This window comes from Indicator indicator, chromosome 7, assembly GCF_027791375.1.
Source record: "Indicator indicator isolate 239-I01 chromosome 7, UM_Iind_1.1, whole genome shotgun sequence".
Classification (NCBI taxonomy): Eukaryota; Metazoa; Chordata; class Aves; order Piciformes; family Indicatoridae; genus Indicator; species Indicator indicator.
Window position 1 is genome coordinate 28112404 of NC_072016.1, and position 23914 is coordinate 28136317.

A 23914-nucleotide genomic window follows, 5' to 3' on the forward strand; every position below is an offset into this window, starting at 1 on the left:
ACAACCGTACATGGATTTACTCAAAGAAGAGCAGGCAGGTTTAGAAAAACACTTCCACGTCCACTTTCTTTCCATTTTCTCCTTTGTACATGGGCCTATCAATTTCAAACATAAAGGTTACAATGATCTAACCCAGCATTTTATCAGACACTACCCAACTGTTTTTGCTTTACAGATTATAAAAACTCCAATTGTATAATCACAGGCTAGTCTGTCAGGGAAAAGTTACACCTGACTTTTGTATCTAGAAGTTCATCTACTCTAATTGTCATGTTAAGCATTTTCACAATGAGACAATGCAGTTGATTATTAATTCTAACCTAGCATCTTTCCTCTAAGTATTTCATATTCTGTAGGCCAAATTCAACTCTCCAAGGTACCAGAGCAACACTCAAAACTTCTAAATCATGTATGAGATTGAAATCCTCCCATAGAAAGATCCAGAAAGGCATCTGGGAGAAGCAAAGCTAGAACATTGTACCAGTCATGGGAAATTATGTACACAGAAAACACAGAATGGTTTGGGTTGGAAGGGACCTCCAGAGGTTATCCAGTCCGTTTCCCTTGCAGTGAGCAGAGACATCCTCCACTAGATCAGGTTGCTCAGAGCCTTGTCGAGCCAGACCTTGAACACCTCCAGGGATGGGGCCTTAACTACCTCCCTGGACAATCTGTTCCAGTGTTCCACTATTCTCCTGGTAAAGAACTTCTTCCCAACATCCAGTCTAAATCTCCTCTTCTCTAATTTCAAACCATTGCCCTTGTCCTGTCACTATAGGACCCTGGAAACAGTCCCTATGCAGCCTTCTTGTAGGCTCCCTTCAGGTACTGGAAGGCTGCTATTAGGTCTTCCTGCAGCCTCCTCTTCTCCAGTGACAATGGCTGGAATAAACGTTTGGAAAAAAAATATCTTTCTGGCAAATAATCTTCCTTTATGATGCAAGACTGAAAAAAGATTAATAGTTTTGGTTTGTTGGTTTTGCTCATTGCATTGGTTGGTTGGTCTTTTAATTTTGAAAACCAGTATTGTCAGTGAGAAGATCAGCATCCTTGAACTTCAGGAAACATAATTACTGTGAAATAGGTTGACTAAGAATAGAATCATAGAATGGCTTAGGTTGGAAGGGACCTCAGAGATCATCTACTTCAACCTCCCTGCCATAAGCAGGGATGCCTCTCAACTAGACTTGGCTGATCAAGGCCTCATCCAAACTGGCCTTGAACACTCCCAGGGAGGAGAAAGCCACAATCTCCCTGGGTAGTCAATTCCAGAGTCTCACCACCCTCATACTGAAGAACTTCTTCCTAAGATCCATGCTAAATCTACTCTCCCTCAGCTTCAAACCATTCCCCCTTGGCCTATTACTAGACACCCTTATGAAAAGTCCCTCTGCAGCCTTGCTGTAGGATCCCTTCAGGTATTGGAAGGCAGCTCTGAGGTCCCCCCAAAGTCTTCTCTTCTCTAGGCTGAACAACCCCAGCTCCCTCAGCCTATCTTCATAGCAGAGGTGTTCCAACCCTTGAATCATCTTTCTGGCCCTCCTCTGGGCTCACTTCAACAGCTGTTTGTTTTTCTAATGATGTGGACACCAGAACTGGAAGAAATATTTGAGGTGGGGTCTCACAAGAGCAAAGTAAAGGGCAAGAATCATTTCCCTTGACCTGCTGCCCATTCTTTGGATGCAGTTTCACTATTTCTCATGCTCTGTAATTAAAAGGATTAAACTTCTCTGTATTCATATTAAGCAACTGTGAAAGGAAAATAACATCATTTAAAAATAATAATAAATCAGCCATTCAGTGTATGATAGGCGCAAGAAAATGTTTCCAACATTTGAACTCCACATTTTTGTGGCCACAGAAGCACTCCTCTTGCAGAGCGCAGCGTGCAATACAGCTGATAAACTATGTATGGTCTCAGACTGTTGCTCTTTTTCACATCTGCAACCAGACAATTTCACTAGGTTCAAGCCAGGCTCAGAAATGGAAGAGAAGTACACTTTGGAAACTAAACACCACTAGAAGGTAAATGCAAAGGACAAATAGTGGGCGGAGCAGCTCTGGTGTAAAACTGAACACACAGAGCTGCAGAGAGTTCAAGGAGGCTTTTTTATCCATCTGGAAAATTAAAGGAAGACAACTTGCATACCAGAGGAATTTGGAAATCTTTCCTGGATGCTAGAACTCTTCCAGTTCCTTGGGACTAGGGCTTCCTGACAGCATTGCTCTACTAAAACTTGCAAAGTGGTGCAATTCTGGTATGTCCCTGAGAGAGGTTTTAGTCCCTGCCCTACTACAGATGATTTAAATTACTATGTACTGTCCAGAAGTGGTCAGTAAGTCATTCAAGCTGATTAATTTACATGGCCTGATTACTATAACAGCAGAACATCACAAAATGATGATAAATATAACCAACCACATTTTCACTCAAACTTATGGCCATCATCCTGATTCCAGTTCTGCATAGATCCTAAACAAGACACGAAGCATTATCCTGAGAGTAGTCCATGAACTGAACAAACACCTGCTGGTGTTTAGTCTCCATTTTTGCCAAAACCAGGGACTAAAGCCACCTCTAACCAAACCAGTAAGTTGTCCATCAGTCCGTGTCTACTCCATCTCATCTACTCAGTCCAGCTTGGCACTGAGAAGAGCACACCACAGGACTTAAAGCTAAGATCTACTATCTTATAGTATGCAGAATGCTTCATAACAGGGACTTTGGTCACATGACAGCAAGTCATGGTACAAATCTGTGTTTCTCCAAGTAAAACAATAAAATACTTAAATCTGTTGTATATGAAAAAGAATGTGCAGATGTAACATGCTCATACCTCAACACATTACATCTGTGAATGCCAGTATCAACATTTTTAATATCAAGGGCACTTAGAACATCTTGCACTTAAGTTCAGCTGCTCACTGATCAAGTCATTTATTTGATGAACACTCATATCCAAAATGTAGAGAAATCACTCAAATTCACCTTTTTAAAAAACAAAACAAAACCAAAACCAAAACCAAAACAAACGAACAAGCTAGCTTAATAACCCCTTGAAATTCTTTATGGCCTCACTTTGCCAGTGAATTTAAGTTTTTACATATTCAAAAGTAAACTGGAAATGGCTGACTTTGCTCAGAGATAAGAGTTGCTGTTCACCCCTTAAAATCTGCATCCTAAAATACCCTGCGATTTTACTAGATGTTCTAGCTCCATTTACCATATATATAACCTCTTCTTTTCTAATTTTTGTTGACTGGGATGTGAAAAATAGATAAAAATTGTGTAAACTACACAATCACATTGGCTTTTTTAAAAGAGTATATTAAATAAAAATAATATTAAACATTTTACTGCCTTATTCATTGAGCAAGGGCTAATAACTAGAGACATAAAATAAAGCATATCCTCTAAAACCTTTGTTCAAATCTCTTTGTGCAAATCTCTGGAATTCCATCCAAGTAGAGGCTGAAATAGCCAAAGGTCCCAAGTGACAACTCTATCTGAACTCAATGTATTAGACAAATTCAGTAGTAATTTAAGAGCCAGAATTACAATTATGTCTCTGCAAAATGGCAAGATATTAAAAAACCCACAAACCACAAAGCAGATGTTAACAGGAATGAGAGTACATTAAAATCCATTAAATAGGGAAGCTTTAACTAAGGCACAAGTTTGAACTGATAGAGTGACAGAGCATGCTCTGAACTGTGTGAGAGAAATGCTGCATCATCCAGCAGTTGCCTGTATAGCTGGAGACAGGCAAAGAGGAGCTAGAAAGGGGTTACGTTGGAAGTAGAGGTCACTAACAGTAAGAATTAAAAAAAATCCAATCAAAACAGCAAAAATAAGAAAAGGAAACAATTGTGAGCCATCCTAACAAAGAATTATGAAACTACCAAAACAAAATCAGTTAGTGAACTGCTGAAAAAGGAGGAAAAACCCACCCTGCCACAAAGGAAAAGAGTCAGTGCAGATTTTGGGTGGGCTACAAAATGTCTCTGTTTATGCAGCACAGATATGAGATCTGTTTCTGCCATAGATCCACATCAGTGGACAAGAACCAGTGCAAGTTCCACATCCGTATCCAAGGGCTACTACAGTATTCACCTAACTGGACTAATGCATCCCTATTTTTTAGCTAAAACAACCTGGAATATTTCATAATTTTTACATTCCTTTATCTCTATAATAATTTGGATGTCATTCATTGTGCAATGCAAACCTCAATGTTTAGAATTAAGTGTTTAGAATCATGTGTGATTTATTAAAATTAATTTTAGGTAAATAACTGCTGTTCATTTCTTGCTGAAATTTCCCACAAACAGCTGCTGAAATAAGTTCTTTTGAACCCAGCTTTTTTATTCTGACATAGAATATCAGTTGTAAAATGGTTACTGACCTGTCTGCTTAGTTTAGACCATATATGGTGAATGATTTAGATATTTGTATATTCATGTCACTTGTCTGTGAGATGTATTAGTCATATTGCCTTTGACCTATATTTTACAAGCAGTGATTTCTCTTCTACTGAGCATCACGACTCTGCCAGCCCTATGACTACAAGGTATGAATTGACAAAAATAGTGATGAGCCTTAGGGCTATTTATTAGCAAGGAGTGGTTTCCATATTGAGGGAAGAGAGAGAACACACCACAGTTTGCCTGGATGGGCAATAATATAAGTTCATGAATGATTTAAATCCACATGCTGTAAAACTCACCTTCGCTATCTCTCTGCTGATGCATTAAATTAAAATCAATAATAGGAGAAATGAAGTGATATTGCTCTGACAAAAAGAATGACAAAAATAGAATTACATGATATGGCAGGTGATCTCACACAACACAGACACAGGAAGCAAAGAGCATAAATTTACCTGGAAAACGCATTTTTAAAAAATATTAAAAGTGAAAATTAACAAATAATAATCAGAATTCTTAACATCTGTCTGAAAAGCAAGCCCCCTCTCCGAGAACAAGGTTAGAGCCATTCATTTCTTTACCAGTTCTTTACCAGGCAGGTATCACCTATTTTTATATTGCACAGCATTTGCATCAGGAAATGGTGCTTTGCATTAGCTCCGCAGTTTCCCAGAGGACTGCAAATCTGATATTAAACTGCAAGTCACAAGGTTTTTTTTTATAATTGCAAATGAGAACACATCATGACATGATCGCTTACCTCCACAACTAGCCCCATCAGCTTGTGCACTGGTTTGGACTGATGAAGGGGCTGGGTCCTTGGGTGCCGGCAGCTGAGGAGTTTCTTCCTGGGTTGGCAGAAATGCAGAGCACAGATCGGTTTCAAGGGCTTGCAGCTTCAACAAAGAATTCTGCAGACAAAAGCAGAACATTGGGCTAGAGAGAGAACAACAGAACACAGCGATAGCTCTTCAACTCACGGAGCCCATTCGCCTGCAAAGGGATGTTCCACCAGCAGCACTGAGAGGGTGTGCAAGAGAACAAAAGTGCACTATTCCACGAGTTTCTTGACTTCTCGTTATTTCAGTCCCAATTTACATGGATTATTCATGACACGTGGGAAAGATGACTTCGTCAGCAAAAAACGATTTATTCTAAGAAGCCAAACTGAGATGGTGTCCCTTTCATTGGTCTTGAAGCAATACATTAAGCAAGTATTTCATTCGTTGGGCTGACATCACGATCTGATGACATTATGTCCCTCCCCATTTACCATTCATAAAAAACCCCAAATCTCTCTCTCCAACCAGTGAGTGCGGTGTGCAGCAGTGAACAGATTTACTGCGAAAATGCTCCCTCGTGAGATTCCTGGGAGAGATCTTTTTTAATTGGCTTTTGTAGACATATTTCTTTATGTAGACATAACTTGTACGTAGGCGGCAGCTGATGCTTCTACAGGGCAATCCTATCAGCTGCTAAGGTAAAATTAACAGATCATTGTCACTTGCTGCAAACAAATCAATGAGGACAATACTCGTTATCTGTAACATCACTTCCAGCTACTGTGTCACGCTGGGCCCATTTCTCATTTTAATCTTTACTGCTGCATGCAATATTCAGCGGTACAATCTGACACAAGCATCTTGCTGTGATGTAAATGCTGTGAAAGCCCTAATCACCATATGACTGGGTAAAATGAGTCACTACCAATACCCCACGCGTTCAGATCCTCTCTCTCAAGAGAAATACAGCTTGCTACACAAAGCAAAAGCACACAAGGCTGTCTTAATAATCACACAGCTGACATATACAGAATATACAAAAAATGTTAAATCACTCTAAGGGTACGTATTTGTGAAGAGCATTTTCTAAAAAATAATTCTTAGGTGCAACAGAAAAAAAATCTTCCTTAAGTTTATACCCTGAAAAGCTACTTTCACCTCTCTGTCAAACAACTAAAAACAATTTACTGATTCATTTAATGAAACAAAGAATTTCTTTGAATAATTTAGTAGTTTAATATGTCCTTGCATTATTTTTATTGTACTACAGCCTTTCTATAAAGCCAAGGGTGCCAGTGGGTGTATATTAAAAAAAAGGAAACTAATTTGGCTGAGAACAGCAGGGAAGACTTTCAGCCTTGACCCTTTCATTCCTTTTATAAACTCAGGTAGTGAAAGGCAAGCAGAAAGTAGCTCTAAGAGATACTTCAAAATAAAGAAGTCTCAAAAACCACAAGATCACCCTAACTAGATCCTGTGACCCCCTATATGCTGTCAGGAGCAGTTCAAAATACACATCCTGTTCCACCATACTGACCAGGTTACAGTCAAACACTTGAACTTTAGCCTTAGCTTATTTCAAAAAAGAAATCCAGAAACGCCTTCCTTCTCCTGGTACCAGAGAGAAGAGAAGCTCTGGCCATTCCTATCAGAAGCAACTTGATCTTAAAGAACTGGCTTGTGCCATACATTTATTTTACAATTAAGTGCCTCTCATCTGTTGCCAAGATACATTTTGGACATCCCATCACATAATGTCATGAAAGAAGTTGATTGCAAGATCAAGCACTGAGTCATAATTAACATGATATAGAGCTAGTTTCTATGATCTGGGGCCAAAGATAATTTTACTCTTCCCAGGTACAGGTTGCACTAACAACCTACCATCCCCTGGCCCAGCTGCCATTTGTAAGGGTAATTTACTCATCTTGATCAGCAGTACCTCCTCCTCTTCATACCTCAGCTTCTTCAGGATTCTTGAATGACTGTCATTTTTCCTTGTCACTTACTGACACTGTTTAGTCTAATATTTTATGTATATGACTGCTTCAAACTGAGGTAGCTCTTTTGACCTGTCTGCTAGAAAGAGAATGCCAGGTGCGCAAATGTCCCCAGCGTGGGGGACATTTACAATAGGCTCTAAGATGGTCTTTTACTGATAAAAGACCATCTTGGAAACCGTTCTATGTGTTCACCAGACAGCATTTCCAGTGATACCTTATACCTGGCTTCCTGCTTTTGATGTATTTAGTAGACTTTTTAACATCACTTTGAGCATCTTTTATGAGGTACTTTTGAAGTCCTTAATCCCTCTTCAGTTAATGGAAACTGTCTCACCTTCAACAGTTTTCAAACTGCAGTGAATTTTTCTTGTCAATGGAATGTTGCTGGCTTGAATCATACCCGTGGCAGTGTTCTGGGAAGGTGTTTTATGACATAACAGGATAACAAGACTCGTTTTCCACTGCCCCTCATCCCAGCTAGACCCAAACCAAAGTGGATGTAGAATTATCATGACAGATGGCCAGTGTTTTAAAGTCATTAATGTCATCTAGCAAAAGATGACTACAGCACTTACAAACCAGTGAGGACTCAGATCCCAGCTCAGACTTCATGGTAAGAACTGCTGATGTCAAGTAAGGAGAACATAGGTGGATGTACCAGAAGAACATGCTGATAAGGGGGAACATAGGCAAATGACTGAGAAAAATTCTTAACCTTTACAGACCGACTTCAAGCACTTGAAAAACTGTTTCCCACATCAAGAGAACACATTCACTTTTCATCACTATTTCTTATGATACATTCGTATTTATAGCAACTTCTTTACAAAAGCATTCACACAGAATACACTGTTAAACACTGTATTTCAGCTATACCTGTGGGGTAATTCACCAGCTGGTTTATCTTCAGTTACTCTAAATGATATTTTTCACCCATCTATGGAAGGTGGGTGGATGGCAAATTTCCAGTCACTACCAAATACTAAATAAATTAATATAAAAAAATAATAGAAATACATTATGCAATATCATAACTGTGCCCTTGACAAAGATTTGATACAGGGAGAAAAAAATTAAGTAGTTTTGGTCATTTTTGATGCTACCAAGGAGATGAATCTGGAGAATGCTTACTCCTGAAGCACAGCTGAATATTATGGTTCTGCCACAGCACACTATATGTGAAAAATTACCACATATTTATAGGAACACATGTAAGGAGACATAGCTTTAAGCAGAGACCAAGCACAAAGCTGCCCAGTGTCTCACCAACTGATGGGCAATGGGAACATCCTCTTAGTGGGCAATGTCAGAGCAGCTGGGATAGAGTTTGCCAGCCTCCTATCTCCTGCTTAGGATCAGGAGCAGCACAGCCTCCTCTTTCTGCAACTGCAGCCCAAGCAGAGCAGGAAGATGCTCTGGGAGTGGACACAGCCATGTATCAGCAACTGGCAGCAGGTCTTCTGTCCTTGGTCTGCTGGCTACAAACTGCCAGCAAAAGGCAGCTACAAGAGAAGTAATTTAAGCTATGACATATTATATTAACTAATGATCTCAGTTCAAATATTTCACATCTGCTGCTCATTCCAGCTTTACCCTGGTGCCCAACACTAGCATTGGTGATGCAGTAATTCCTCAACCACACTAACACAAATGAAAGGGCATACTAATACTTAAAATAGATCCTTAAGTTTCTTTGGAAACTTAGCCATGTAACTTAGTCATGTAACTTAGCCAGACGGAAAAATAACCAAATTGTTGACTCTTTGGAATATTTTCTTAAGTTTGAAGGAAAAAAAAAAGGCAAATCCAATTATAATTGTCTTGGACAAAAGCTTATTATATATTCCTATGTCCTCTTGAAATAGCTAACAATTCAAAGAGCTTGAGCTCTTCGGTTGAGAGAACCCCAAACCCACAGCCTTGGAAGAAAGTGAGCCTCATGTTCCTGGCTAAGTCTCATTTCACATAACTTACAATTCAAGACCTTGAGCTATACCAGTTCCACTAGAAGAAGAAAAAACACCCTGCATTATTTCAGATCAAAGATAATGGAAAATAAAGACATTTAAAAGAAGTCTGATGAAAACGAAAAGAGAGTGCGATATTTCTATTTGTTATTTTTGCTAATGCTTTAAGTAAATGTAGTCATTAAAGTATCATACACTTGCCTGCTGGAGAAAACACAGTGGAAAAGGGATGTCATTTGCAGAGGAAATTCAGCCTGTAGTAAAAACACTATCTTTACAAACAAGTGAGCTGGTAGACTGTACCACAGTGAACATCTCTCTTCCCACCCAGTGATGACTGAAACTCAGGCCTTAGGGCAAGGAATTACTAAGATGATGGATAAACTCTTACATCTAGAGATAAATACCACATACCTACACTCACATTGCTAAATCCCTCTGGAAAATGAAACACTGAATTAATAAATTCTCCCAACTGATCTCCAAAATGCTGTGGCAATGAGTGGGAGCTCCCTGAAATAGCTTATAAACCTATTCTCAACAACTCCCTATACAAATGGAGGTCCCTTTGTGTGGCTCTGCAGGATCTGCACTATGTGACATGTTGGTCAGCAGGTCCAGGTGGCCACAGCCTGATGGGAGACAATCTGCCAGGTGAAGCCAGGCAGCCCTGCTCTTTCTATTACTGCACCCAGAGCTACAGCACTGCCAAAACTGCTAATTGATCAGTGCTCGCTGCATAGCCACAGAGAGAGCAGATAGCAAGCCACAGCAACTGCTTCTAGAAATAATTTCCTTCCCTGATAAAGTATTACTATAACTGGTGTCCTTCATTTCATCTTTGTGGACATCCTAAGGTCTGGTAAATTTAAAAACTGAGGGAAGAGGGAAAGTGGATGGGTCTGCCCGACCCATCAGCCCTGCCCAGTCTCAGTCTGGAGGCTGACAAGAAGGGAAGAGAAGCAAAGCCCAGACTTGGTGCTTTCTGCATAAACAGAAACTGCCCTGTATTAAGGATGCAGGCACCCTTAACACTCTGAAAAACTGTGTTTGAGGGTGCATGTTGTTTCTGAGTATTAAGGGTGCCTGCATCCTGCCCCTGGGCATGCTTCTGTGCCTCCAGGACAGGAGGATAGCTATTGTCTTATACCCAGTTTACTCTTGGATTTACTGGATTTATGACATCAGCTCAGGAAGAGAAGAAAAATAATCCAAGCTCTAAGCAGCTAATGGCCTTTGAAGTGATTCATATAGAAAAGAAACTGAGCACATATCATCCTGTTCAACCAATTCACTCTAAGGAAATGAATGCTTTGACACGTCACATTAGAACAGCAATGTATGAAAGCACACTCCTTGCTTTTTAATCTGAGAGTTCAGGTTTAAATAAGATAGGCATATTTTATACAAATGTGAATAACTCTCCATGGTATCTGTTATGGCAATATTTGTGTCTTGAGGCATATGACATTTTCAATTCAGAACTTCTTTTACAGGGAACAAACAAGCAACAATAAGATAGAACAAGATATGCCCTGGGTCTGTATAATGCCATGGATGAGCAGTGAAGAGAAGCAACACTTTCTCTCATCCAAGAAGGGAATTTGTTTCCTTATGACACACATCCATTTGGGTTTGCAGTAGACCCTTAGGTCTACAATGCAATTTAAGATTTTGCAAAAGAAAGAACCAGAATGTAACCCTTGGTCATTCCCTATACATTATTAGCTATTTATTTTAAATTCTGATCTAACTATATGTTTGAATATCTTACACTGATTTTATTTGTTATAATGTATCTTAACCTTTAAGGAATCCTTTGCAAAAATAGTAAATGGAAGCTTGTAGGTGAAAGCTTCTGTGACTATTCGCAATGGGGCTTTACAAAAGAAATGGTAACTTACTGATTTCTCCCAGGGCCTTAACTGACTAAACAGAGGCTAGCTACACTCACTTAGATCAGTGATGGAATGTGCCTTACTAGTTAGCACTGAGATTTTTAACAGTGAGCTGCACAACAATGCCACAGATACAGATGAAATAATTCACCATAAGGAGAAGATTAAGTCTGAATTCCTTTAAAAGGACACGTTGTGGTTTCCCCCTAATGAAACTCAGGCATCTATTAATAGATATAGAGGTTCTCTGGCTCATGGAAACAAACTGTCTTTTCCACAGTTTGATAGGAATGGGCTTCCCTTCCCCCCAGCTTTTTTTTTTCCCCACTGCTGCTGTGATTCTGTCGTTTTCATTTACAATCAAAAATATTGTCTACTCTTTAAGTCCTTAACCTTGCAGTGTGTAATCATACTCTGTGCTAGTATGCAGCTACCTTTGTGTGTGGGAGATGCTTTATAAGGCTTCCCACTTTGAATAACTGCAAAGCTTGGCTTTGGCCTCCAGCACACTGCTGACTGTGAGAATCAATCCCAGGCTCACTCATTTTTTGACATGATCACACAAACAGATTCTTTGTGCTCTGCTCTCACTTCATCCTCCTGGCATAATCACTGTGAAAACAGCTCTTGTTTCAAGTGTTTCACAGGTGTTCTTTGGCTTTTCTTGCTTCCTCTCTTCACTCCAACTCTCCCCTCTCCTCCCATTTCACAAAAGTACCTCTTAAACTACATTGTACTTATTTATGCAGGATGTAGCAACCTTGAGAAGTCATTATTAAACAAAACAAAACTGATAGCTAAACATTTTTGAGCTGTAACATGAGGAAAAAAATCAAATGTTCTTGAAAGAGGGCATTTAACTCAGTTAGTACTGAATGTTTAATTCTTTTCTGAGCAAAACCAGAAAGCAGCATAAAGATGGCATAAAATATGTTTTTGCAATCTCTTGCTTCTGGCTTTCAAACTATTATAGTAGTTTCATACCATACTTTTAAGCTTTTCTCCAAAAATATGACTCGGATGATTCAGTAAAAAGTTAACCAAAGATTCTCTATTGATTACATTATTCCAAGAGCTTAGAATTAGAGAAAAACAAACATCTAATTAAAAATGCATAACATCATATTTCAGTTTGGTTAAGCTTACCTCATTTAAGATACTAAGTTGTTCAGCTGCTTCTTTGGGTGAAATGCCTGTGTTCTGGTTTATCCTACAAAACAAAACCATAATTTTCCCATCAATAGAGTGCTTCTCTGTGCTGCAAAGGTTTCAGATGTTTCCTCATGTCTGTACCCAAGTTACAAGTTATGGGATAAAATTGTTTCATTAAGAAAAAATAACATTTCTTTGAAAGTTACATCTGCATTTTATATCTTGTTCAAAGCAACAGCGATTTTACTGGAATCCTAAATGGCATATTTAAACTGTGAATGAGGTCCTGGAAACTATGACATTGAAATTTAGGCTCACCCTGTCACACAGAAAGAGTTTTACAGAAGTATGATCAGCTCTTAGTATCTTGGTGAGCTAATAGGGTCAAAGCCAAGAAAAAGCTCAGACATATGCTTAAATCTAAGCATGATTTGTCCCACATGCTTTAAATCAGGAGCAAAAGGTTTCCTGTATCAGAGCCATAAAGAATAAGCTTTTCCATATTTAAATTTGATGTTATTTCAGGCTCCCAATCTTCAGCTTTCTGCTTAAGTTCTGTTTTGCAGATGTCAAAATTACCCAAGTGACTCCCATGAAGAGCTGAAATCCTTTAAGTAAGAAAAGTATTTATATTTTTTAATGTGTGTCTATTTGCAGCCATCAGAGATGCCCACGCCTTGGTTTTCCCTCAGTGTATTACTGCTTCTCCACATGCAAATAGGAAAGTCTTGGACTGGCAAAGGGGACATCTCTTCCCTCTGGCTATGGCTAAAGAGACAACTGTGCCCATCCTGGCAGATGTGGTCATGGCCTAAGTCTCCACACACCTACCAAATTCAGGATTAGTAATGTTACTGTGCCAAGGAATCAAACTGAAGCATAAAAAAAGACTTTCCATAGATTAGGTGAGCAACCTGAATAACCTTATACCACAGTTCACTCCCCCAAAGTAAACCTTTCTACACTCAGCTTCAGAGCCTGACATGGGTGCATCACAAGCTGACCAACAACCCAGCTGAAGCAAGAAATCTACTGCTGTCTCAGAGAATGAGATTTCTCACTGATGAATAGGTTGCAGTGGCTGTTGGCCCTTGCAGGACTCACCTACAGACATGGCCAAAACTAACTCAAAGGCCATATTCCTTTGGGAAAAAAAATTCTTATTTTCCAACCTGTTGTTCTCAACGACATACCAGTAAAACTAAATACTTTTAAAAGTCTCTAGAGACCTCAGAAAAAAAAAGTACAGACAGGCACACAGGTCTGTGTTATAGTTTTCCATAGATTTGTGAGGCATTTAAAGACTGAAGAGAGATGTCACTTTCTTTATGAAAATAGGCACACTAGATAGCTAAATGAGGGTGAACAGCCATTTGCCTGCAAACAGGGTCCAAGGTGTGCAACTTCTATAGGAATAAAAATGAGTAATTTTGGAAGTGGTACATCTAGCACTAGAATGAGAGGTCTTAGAAGGCCAGGAGCCTGTACCTCCCTCAAGACACACAGGTACATGATCAGAAGTGATTTCTGCAGATATTTAAGTAGCAAGGTGCCTTGGCTGACTACTGTACTGTTAACTGCTTAGTTCTCCATGTATATACTCTTCCTGCCATCTGGCCTAAAGAAGAATAAGAAATGTGTCCATAATGTGAAAAGAAAGGAACAGAAGGAAAATGAAACTACAGAAGAAAAAATTTAGTACCTAACAACCACTCCCTGAAGAGCTTTCAGACAGCAGAGAGGACAGCAGATGAGAGCTAAAATAAAACTGATTACAAGTATGGGGAGAGAAAAAGGACTAATTTAGTAAGAAAGTGTGAAACATTTCTAGTTTGGCTTAATAACATATAAGGAAGGACCCTTAAGGCCATAGACAGATGAAAAAATTAATTCACTAATAGAGAAAAAAATACGTTTGGAGTGATTTACTGCTAGAGCTAGACGTAAAGGAAGAAAAGGTCACGCGTCAGATTTGCACACTTCTGGTAATCATTTGGATGACATTTCAGGGTGCATAACACCCTTCTTAAAAAAAAAAAAAAAAGAAAAGAAAACAAGTAAACACAGGCAGCAGTCCTTACAGGTACCATGCAAATTTCTGCATGATTCACAGCTGTATCACTTGTGAATCTTGCATGCTGGAGAGTTGAAGATTTGCAGCACTCCTGAACTAGCACCTTTCTCTCGTTCAGGATGATTATCTTGCCTGTTGTTTTAGGGATGCAGAAGTCCTGCATGCTACTGTTTCTTTTCACTAAAAATGCTGAAGTGATATGCTCTTAGTTTTGCATTGTTTGGATTCTGGAAATAATGAAATCATTGGCCCTTGTGGTCAAAAGGACCAATGGCATCCTAGGGTGCATTAAAAAAAGTGTGTCCAGCAGGTCTCAGGAGGTTCTCCTTCCACTCTATTCTGTCCTGGTGAAACCACACCTGGAATACTGTGCCCTGTTTTGGGCTCCCCAATTCAAGAGAGACAGGGACCTGCTGAAGAGAGTCCAATAGAGAGCTATGAGGATGATTGCAGGACTTGAACACCTCTCCTGTCAAGAAAGACTGAGAGACTTGGGACTGTTCAGTCTGGAAAAGAAAAGGCCAAGAGGGGATCTTACCAATGTCTATAAATGTCTGAGGGGTGGCTGTCAAGATGAAGGTGCCAGTCTCTTTTTGGTGGTGCCCAGTGATAGGACAAGAACAATGGGTACAGGCAAGAACAAAGGAGGTTCCACCTCAACATGAGGAGACACTTCTTTATGGAGAGAGTGACAGAGGACTGGAACAGGCTACCCAGAGAGGTTGTAGAGTCTCCTTCTCTGGAGAATTTCAGAACCCACCTGGATCAATTCCTGTGTGACCTGCTCTAGATGATCCTGCTTTGGCAGGGGGGTTGGACTCCTTCCAACCCCTAACATTCTGTTTAACATATCTGTTTCTATGATTAAGGTAGGTAATTTTTTTTTGTGTGAAGCCCACATACATTAGCAGTCATACATGTATGCTGAGCTGTTCTTACTCTGTGGAGATTGGGGTGGGCTTTTTTTTTTTTGTTTTCACCAAGATTAACTGCTCTGGTAGACAAATGGAGGTTATCTGATAGTCACCAGGCAACAAAAGGCTCACAATTTAATAACTGCTGGTTGGATCCTTCTCTCATTAAAATTCAATCATAAAATATCCATTAACTTCAAAAGCAGCAGGAATAAGCCCTAATTTTCCATCTGTGCTGAGTACATTAACATTATTTTAAGCCTTTGCTGAAATTTTGAATAATTGTAGGCAACCCTTATTTTGTATAATTTCCATCATGTAAAATAATGAAAATGGGATTCTATACATGGGTAATACTCAACTATATGTTACATCATTCTTCATAAATATGAAAGGTCTGATCTCTCATCATCCCTACAGACTCTGACTTTGGAAGAATTCTCCTGTCCTGCAGACACATGACAAAGACTCAACCCAGTAACATGTGCACTTGAAGCTTATGGACATAACAGGAAAAGAACAATAACAACCACAAACAAAAACAAAGAAAAAGAAAATGCACCAAACAAACCAACCAGCCCACCAAAATAAAAACAAACAAGACAAAAAACTCCAAACCAACAACAAAAAAACCCCCAAACCAACAGAAGTTATCATAATAGAGCTCCTACCACACTTCAAGGGGAAGATCAATTTGCATGAGAACTGTGTTGTTTAAAAACCAGACCATAACATGTCAGTTATTGAATTATGCATTGTATCACTTCTAAACTTGTATCAAATTCAAATAAAACCACATTATTTAAAATATTTGGAAAAATGCTTTTTAAAAAACTTAAGTCAATTCACTTCTTACTTCTCAGACCGAGCTCAGAAAGGAGCATTGCATTCTGTAATTTACAGGTTTCGATCCAGTCCAGCCCTGGCTTACACTAGTCCCATCCTTAGGAGACTTTCCTGTTTATGCACTGCAATGCCACATGTGCTCAGTGCCTTGGGCCAGTTTATGCATTAGCAATGCCAGGACAAATCCTGTCAAGCAAACCATACGCTGTCCTGTGGGATGAAACCCCTTTTCCAGATTCACTTGCAGCCTGTCCTGGCCCAGTAATTCTTTCCTGTCTCCAGTATGGTGATTAGTTTTACTCTTCCCACCATGAGGGTGGCCTACCAGGTGAACAGCTCAGAAAGAACAGTCTCAGTACCCCACCAGAGGACTGATGTGAGCTTAGCCTAAGGTTACATCACATGAGTTCACAGAAAGGCAGACCCCACAACCAACATACCTCAGTGCCAAGAAAGCAAAACGGTTCTTTCTGAGACTTTCATCAACAGCAAAAGGCATTGTGAAATTAAAATACAGTCATACCTTAATACAGGACTGCAGGTGAATGCTTTGAAAACATGCATAAGAGTCCTTTCAAAGCAATGCAGAAATGCAATAGGCTTTTGGATGAACATAAAGTGCACACTTGTAAGGAAAGAAACACCATTAATGGTCCAAGGCTGTTTGGATACCTCCTAGGCTACTCCCCAGTTAGTCCCTGAATGCTGGAGCAGCACAGCAGCCAGCAAGAGAGCCAGGGTAGCAGTGCCTGTCTCACCAAACACAGCAGTTCATAAAGGCTGGTTTGTGGACAGCCACACTGATTTTTCTTATTATGAGTGCTCACCAGGCACAGTCCTTACTTGGGTTACAGTAAGATACTAATTTATTTTTGCCCATGTCCTCTCCCCACACTCCACCCTTCCCACCCCCCCACCCCACCCATTTAAGTGCCCCCCACCCCCATTTAAGTGCATTATGACCCAAAAGTTTCCCAAAGTGTTCCCATGCTTTGATACAAGTATCACTGGAACCATAAGCATCAATATTTTAACACCAAGATTCCTGAAGAAACCGTTCTTAGGAACCGTTCAGTCACTTCCCAGCAAAGCAGCGTTCCATCAGCAAATCCCAACTTGCTGACAAAGAGCTATTTGCAGACACATAACAGCCACAATGAATTGTCACCAGGTCTGAGGCAGGACTTGGAAGGAATCTGGCCAAGTTTGATCCCCCTGCTCACCTGGCCACCCTTGTGGGAACGCAGACTCACAAGCTCTACCTCACCCGCGTAGGGTGCGAAGACATCAGCACTTCTGCAGCTTCCCTGCTCCTTCCCACACATCCCTGAGTTGTAACTGTTCATCAGAAAGTGTGGAAACTACAACAGTCCCCACCTGAAGTGCACTCTCAGAAGCTAATTGCCCTGAAAGGTTAAACACTGAAAGCCTCACAAGTGGCTTTTTCAGGTGAGCACAGAAACCCTGCAAGACTCTGACTGAGCCTAGGATTCAGGAGAAGCCAGGGCTCCTGGGATTATCAGTTTTCCTGGAGAACAGTCATAGTTTTGACCCCACCTGGAGTACTGTCCAGGTATCCAGTTCTAGAACCCCTATTACAAGAAAGATGTGGGTGGGCTGGAACATGTCCAGAGAAGGGCCATAAGGATGATCAGAGGGCTGGAGCTCCTCTCCTATGAGGACAGGCTGAGAGAGTTGGGGCTGTTCAGTTTGGAGAAGACAAAGCTCCAAGGAGACCTTACTGTGGCCTTCCAGTATCTTAAGGGGGCCTAGAAGAAGGTGAGAGACTTTTTAGGGTGTCAGGTAGTGATAGGATGAGAGGAAATGGATCCAAGCTAGAGGGTAGATTTAGATTGGATGTTAGGAAGAAGGTGTTCACCATGAGGGTAGTGAGACACTGGAACAGGTTGGCAAGGAAGGTGGTGGAAGCACCATCGCTGGATGTTCTTAAGGCCAGGCTGAATGTGGCTCTGGGCAACCTGATCTAGTGTGAGGTGTCCCTGCCCATGGCAGGGGGGGTTGGAACTAGATGATCCTTCAGGTCCCTTCCAACCCTGACAATTCTGTGATTCTGTAATTGCCACCCTACAGCCTCTGCAGAAATTAAAGACCAAACCAGGGACCACTCCACTCGCTTTTTATTTATGGGAATGGGGATGAAGGATAACTTCTAGGAATTTTTCTTTGGCACAAAACTTAATTCCAAAGTGTAGTTCCCATACTGACTTAGATTGCAATCCTCTCTGAAAAAATGAGATTCCCACTACCCAGGAGTCCCACATTTCTGCCTGCTCTCTGTGTAACAGGTATCTGAAGAAATACCATCCTCTTCAGGTGACCGTGTACACAGCTCTGCAAAGTACAGTAGTTTTGCTGATTGCTTTGACAGGGCAATCAGTAAGACCAGATTTCTGCAATCATTTGTATTGTTCCATAATGACTTCCCTATTCTCTGTTAAAAAAACAGGCAGTTCTGGTTAAAAAAAAAAAAAAAAAAAAAGGCAGTTCTCTTTATTGTAACATTTATTCATGGGGCCTGCATATAAATTTTTGTTCCCAAGGTGCAGATTAGGTCACACACTTACCCAAACCCAACTACACACAATGACTAGAGCAGTATTCAATGTAATCATGAGCAATAATATTAGAAATTTATGTTCTTGTAAATAAAAAGTAAAGATTTCCATTCATGTAGATGTCATTTCACAGTCTAAATTGATACTGATGGTCATAAATTATGGATGATTTATCAGCCAGACCTGGACAGGCTGGAGAGTTGGGTGGGGAGAAATGGAATGAAATCCAATAAGGACAAGGGGTAGAGTTGTGCATCTGGGAAAGAACAGCCTCATGGACCTGTATAGCTTGGGGGCTGATCTGTTGTAGAACAGTGTAGGGGTGGACAACATGATGACCATGAGCCAGCAATGTGTCCTTGTAGCTAAGAAGGCCAATGGCATTTGGGGATGTAATAGAAGGGGTGTGGTTAGTAGGTTGAGAGAGGTTCATCTGTCCTGATCAGGGCACATCTGGAATATTGTGTTCAGTTCTGGGCCCCTCAGTTCAAGAAGGACCTCAGGGAACTTCTTGAGGGAGTCCAGCACAGAGCCACAAATATGACAAGTGAAGTGGAATATCTTACTTATGACGGAAAGCTGAGGGAGCTGGGTCTCCTGAGCTTGGAGAAGACTGAGAGTGACCTCACTGAGAGGTGACCTCATTCATGTTCATAAAGATGTGAAGGGCAAGTGCCGGGAGGATGTAGCCAGGCTCTTGTCAGTGATGTCCAATGACAGGACAAGGGACAATGGGTGGAAGCTGGAACAGGGGAGGTTCCACATGAACATAAGGAAAAACTTTTTCAGAGAGTTATAAAGCCCTAAAACAGGCTGCCCAGAGAAGTTGTGGAATCTCCTACATTCAAAACCCATCTCAATGTGTTCCTATGTGACCTCTAGGTGTTCCTGCTCTGGCAGCGGGGTTGGACTGGATGATCTCTTGAGGTCACTTATAACCCCTAACATTCTGTGATTCTGTAATGATAAACACCTCTTGCAATTAAAAGCCTTGATTCACAGGTCAGGCATAGCTTCACTGGGAACAAGACAGTATTCTCATTCTTCTGATTGTAAACCTCTGTATCAAGTCTGTTCTTCCATATTCCTCAAATCCAAATAACATTTTTCATTCATTATTTCTGTGTTTATCATAAAATAAAAGTACTCCCTCAAAAAAATAATAATCATAGAATCAGTCAGGGTTGGAAGGGACCACAAGGATCATCTACTTCCAACCCCCCTGCCATGGGCAGGCACACCTCACACTAGAATGGTTTGGGTTGGAAGGGAGCTCAAAAGGTCACATAGCCCATCCCCCTCTGCAGAAAGCAGGGGCACCTTCAACTAGATTAGGTTGCCCAGAGCCTTCTCAAGCCTCACCTTAAATATCTCTAGGGATGGGGCCTCAACTACCTCCCTGGGCAACCTGTTCCAGTGTTCCACTGCACTCACAGTAAAGAACTTGTCCCTAACACCCAATCTAAATCTACCATGGTGTAGCAACTGTCACTGTTAACCTTGTCCTGATTTGAAACAGACCTTGGAGGCAATGAACTCCATATGTCAACCATAAATAAATGCAGACCCATGCTACAATCAGGTGTTTGGGTTCCCATTTCCATTTCTCAGTGAGAATACAGCTCTGAGAAAGAATGAGGCAAGTCAGCACTGAGGTACAAAGAACTGCCAAGATAGTTCTGAAACTTGGCACGGAGGAACTGAATCTTTCTGAACTGAAGATATTCTTCCTGTTTGAAATATAAGGGGTTTAAATAATGATTAAATTTGCATTCTTATCTTCATCCCTTTCACTTTCTCCAAACAGTTCTAGCCATATAAAGACAGAATACAACTGCAAATGAGAGCCAGGAGTCTTGAGTGTTTTATACAAAAGGCAGCAAACAGAAAAGCCTATCCTACAGCTAATCAGAAGTGAAATGTGTTGTCTTATCCCAAGGCTTACCCTGGTTGCAATCTTACAACTGCTTCCTGGCATTTTAAAGCCATGTTCTGTGTGCAGTCATTAGCTGATGATCCAGCTTTCCCCTGCTGCTCTGAGAGGCCAGGCAATGCACTTTCCAGCTCCTGCACAAAGAAAGAAAGGAAAAAAAAGTTGACTGTCCTGACAATACAAATCAGGCTTAGCTGAATACCTTGCTTTACAAAAAAAAGCTCCATGAGACAAGATACTAATGGTGGTTCTTTGTTATTTTTTGGTAATCATCTGGAAACAACTGGAAAACACAGACTAGAAAAGGTTCTGAACCAAGTAGCATCTTCTTTCTCTGTACAATATTTTTTGAAACCAAAACAGACTATAACTTACATTTTCTGTTTATTATTTAGATAACAGATGTCAGCTTCTGAGCTAAGGGGTGCCACCTTTTTTTTCTTTTTTTTTATGTATACATCCACATTTACTTAGCAATTATTTACTCACATGTCAGTAATATTTTATGACTCAGACATCATCAGAAATGCATTTCACTTAAAGAAGATTTGTAAGGTTTAATGAGTTTTATTTTTCCTTTTGCTCTTTTCCGTCCCTAGCACATGCATAGCTTTGTCAATAGAATATTACTGCAAGACTGAAGGGCACTGAGGGGAAAAAGTCACATTAGCCAACTTGCCACACATAAAATCAAAAAAGCCAATTTAGTCCAACAAATTGAGGAATGTCTGGTACCCAGCAAAACGTAACCCTGTCCTTATAGGAGACTCTGAGAATGAATAAGGGAAATGTCTATTCTACCTGGTAGTTATCAGACCACTGTGGTATTAACCTGTTCTGTCCCCAAGAACATATGATCATTTTTATACAACTAAGTGAAGATAGTGTTAAAATAGTTATGGAAAAACTAGAACAGCTGAAAAAAAAAAAAAACCAAAACCAAACCAAAAAAAGCACTATTGCCCATTTCTAACCTGGGCCTGGGTTTTCAATGTCAAATTACTGGCAGTTCTTTAAAACACATGCAATTTTCCCATTTAATTTATACTCAGAATCAAAATTTCTTGCAGCAAATTCCCACATTCCCATCTCTAGCATTGATTGTCAAGCCACCAATACATTTTTCTAGTCATTTACCTTCATAATATGACTGTAAAACAGAACTTTTACTGTCTCTGCATTTTAGATAGCATGTTTAGTGTCATTATATAAGTATGTCTCAGTATTAATGAGGAATTTGAGAATGACTCATTTAATAATTTATATTGATGACAGTGCATAAAAGGTGAGTGACAGTAGAAAAGATTGGGCAAGGAAAGCAGACTCTCCATTCCTCACCATCTGTTCTCACACTGGCTCCCCAGAGTATGTTCTGACCATATGTTTCCTCACCTCCTGAAGTCAAATAAATCCTAATTAATTTGATTTTCTATAGATTAACATTATAGAATTGCTAAAGAAGCTCATGAAAGCTTAAGGAAAGCTCAAGCTGTAGCCAGACTACAACACTGCAATCACATTCCAGCAGACTGCATTTCTTCCCATACTTTGGAAAGGCTACAGCTGACCCATCCCCAGCTCCTGACCTCAAAGAAATGACTGCCTGCAAACCCAAGGTACACCTTTATTCTAGTGTTATTTTATGAGCTGATAAGTGAAGTCACTTGGTACTGCACTTTTATTAGACTTCATCCTGTTGTCACTGTAAATTGAACAACTTTTTCTTCACGAAGACCTAGGGTACATGGCCACAACACTACACTCGTGTGAAAAAAATCAGAGGCACAGGAATCACACTTCAGCAGACTGAGAGCCTTGTGAAGCAAAAAAACCCAAGTTGGCCATCTTTCCTCTACTAGAACACAGTGATCTGTTTCCTCTCAGTGACCTTTCTACAATGGAAATCCCCTGGATTCTCAATAACAGAAAGGAACACAAAATTGGTTCCCAAACAGGCTTTAAACCTTCCAACACATGAAGCAAACCTATTTATCACCAAACAGCCTATTCCAATTTTAAAGGAACAATTTTCTGAATCAATCAATCATATAAACAAACAAAAACAACTCATGGGCTCATAGCACATCTGAGCAGGTAGTATTTCCTTTGAAAGAGATACTGTCACTGCAGGACTGTTACAGTTTCTTTCTGTTGTCACAGAGAAGTCAGGTTGGGGAAGTGAGGAATCTGTTGGAAAAGCACTCGTAGCAAAAAAAAAAAAAAATCAGTAAAATAAGGATGAACAATTTAATCACTATGTGCAGTGCATCATACTTTTCTTTCATAAATGCACATGCTCAGATCTTGCTACTTATCAGCTGAACATCATCTGCTTTTAAGTACATCATTTATCTCACTGGTACCGTGCTTCACAAAAGGGAGGCATATGCAGTTGCACAGCAGTCTGGCTCACTTTTCCAGATAATAGCAACCTGCCCTATACATATAAACATCTACTAAAATCAACACAGCTGCACTTTGCTTTTAGCTTCAAAGTGGAGAGAAGAAATTGCTACCAGTTCACAACTAGGGCTGCTGACAGAAACAGCTGCAATAAGGTTTAAGAGGTCATAATACACCAAGAATCTCAGTGAGAACCCACACACAGAAACAAACCCATCACAGAGCTCTCCTTCAAGCACAGTCTTGTTTTGTGTAGGCACCATTAACAAAGCCAGGAGCCAGATGTTTGCTTTTTTTTCATAACAAAAGCCCTCGAGGGAGCTGCAGATGCAGCAAGGCAAGCACTTGGGGTCAAGGAGTATGCACATCCTTACTCATGAGAATGAAGGCTGTGTGAAATTAATGGCTTGGCAGATGCTTTCTCCAAAACAGCTTCGTTTTGCAAACCATTCCAAGTGGCAAACTCTTGCTCCAGAAAGCACCACTGAATTCAGTGCAGATACAGGATAACCTTCAAACAGTCTTTAATGGTACTAGGATACAGTTCTCTCTATGAATGAGTGGAGTTCCTGTTATGGAGAGATGTTTGATTTGTGTTTACATTACATATTACACTCAAGCTCTACACCAGCCCTCATCTTTCAAGTACTCCCATCAAAGGTGAGATAAAATGGTGCCTTACACATCCTACCTCGTGTATCAGAGATGGGAGCAACGGGTAGTGTGGGGGCTCAGGATTGCTTTTGTCTTTCCTAATTTAAGTCCTTGAGTCATGTGAAAATTATCTGCCTGACACTGTTTTTCCTTCCAGAGGCCAGATATATAAGTTGCATTGGTATTTTATGGCACTCTAATTACACGCTCAAAAAGTTTCCTGTGAAAGGACATCAACTAACCACTTCAAGCCATGTAAAATACCATAGAGCAGCAAGTCTGGG

General features: G+C 40.3%; 1 protein-coding gene across 1 annotated transcript in view; it reads right to left on the minus strand.

Annotated features, from left to right (window-relative positions):
* The window catches only part of FAM13C (family with sequence similarity 13 member C), a 53023-nt gene that overhangs the window by 19838 nt on the left and 9271 nt on the right, over positions 1-23914 (minus strand). Inside the window, exons 4-6 of the mRNA XM_054382424.1 lie at positions 20586-20707; positions 12225-12288; positions 5189-5276 (exon numbers count right to left, since the gene is read on the minus strand). Of these exons, the coding sequence (XP_054238399.1) occupies positions 5189-5276; positions 12225-12288; positions 20586-20707 (274 nt within the window). The remainder of the gene's footprint in view (positions 1-5188; positions 5277-12224; positions 12289-20585; positions 20708-23914) is intronic.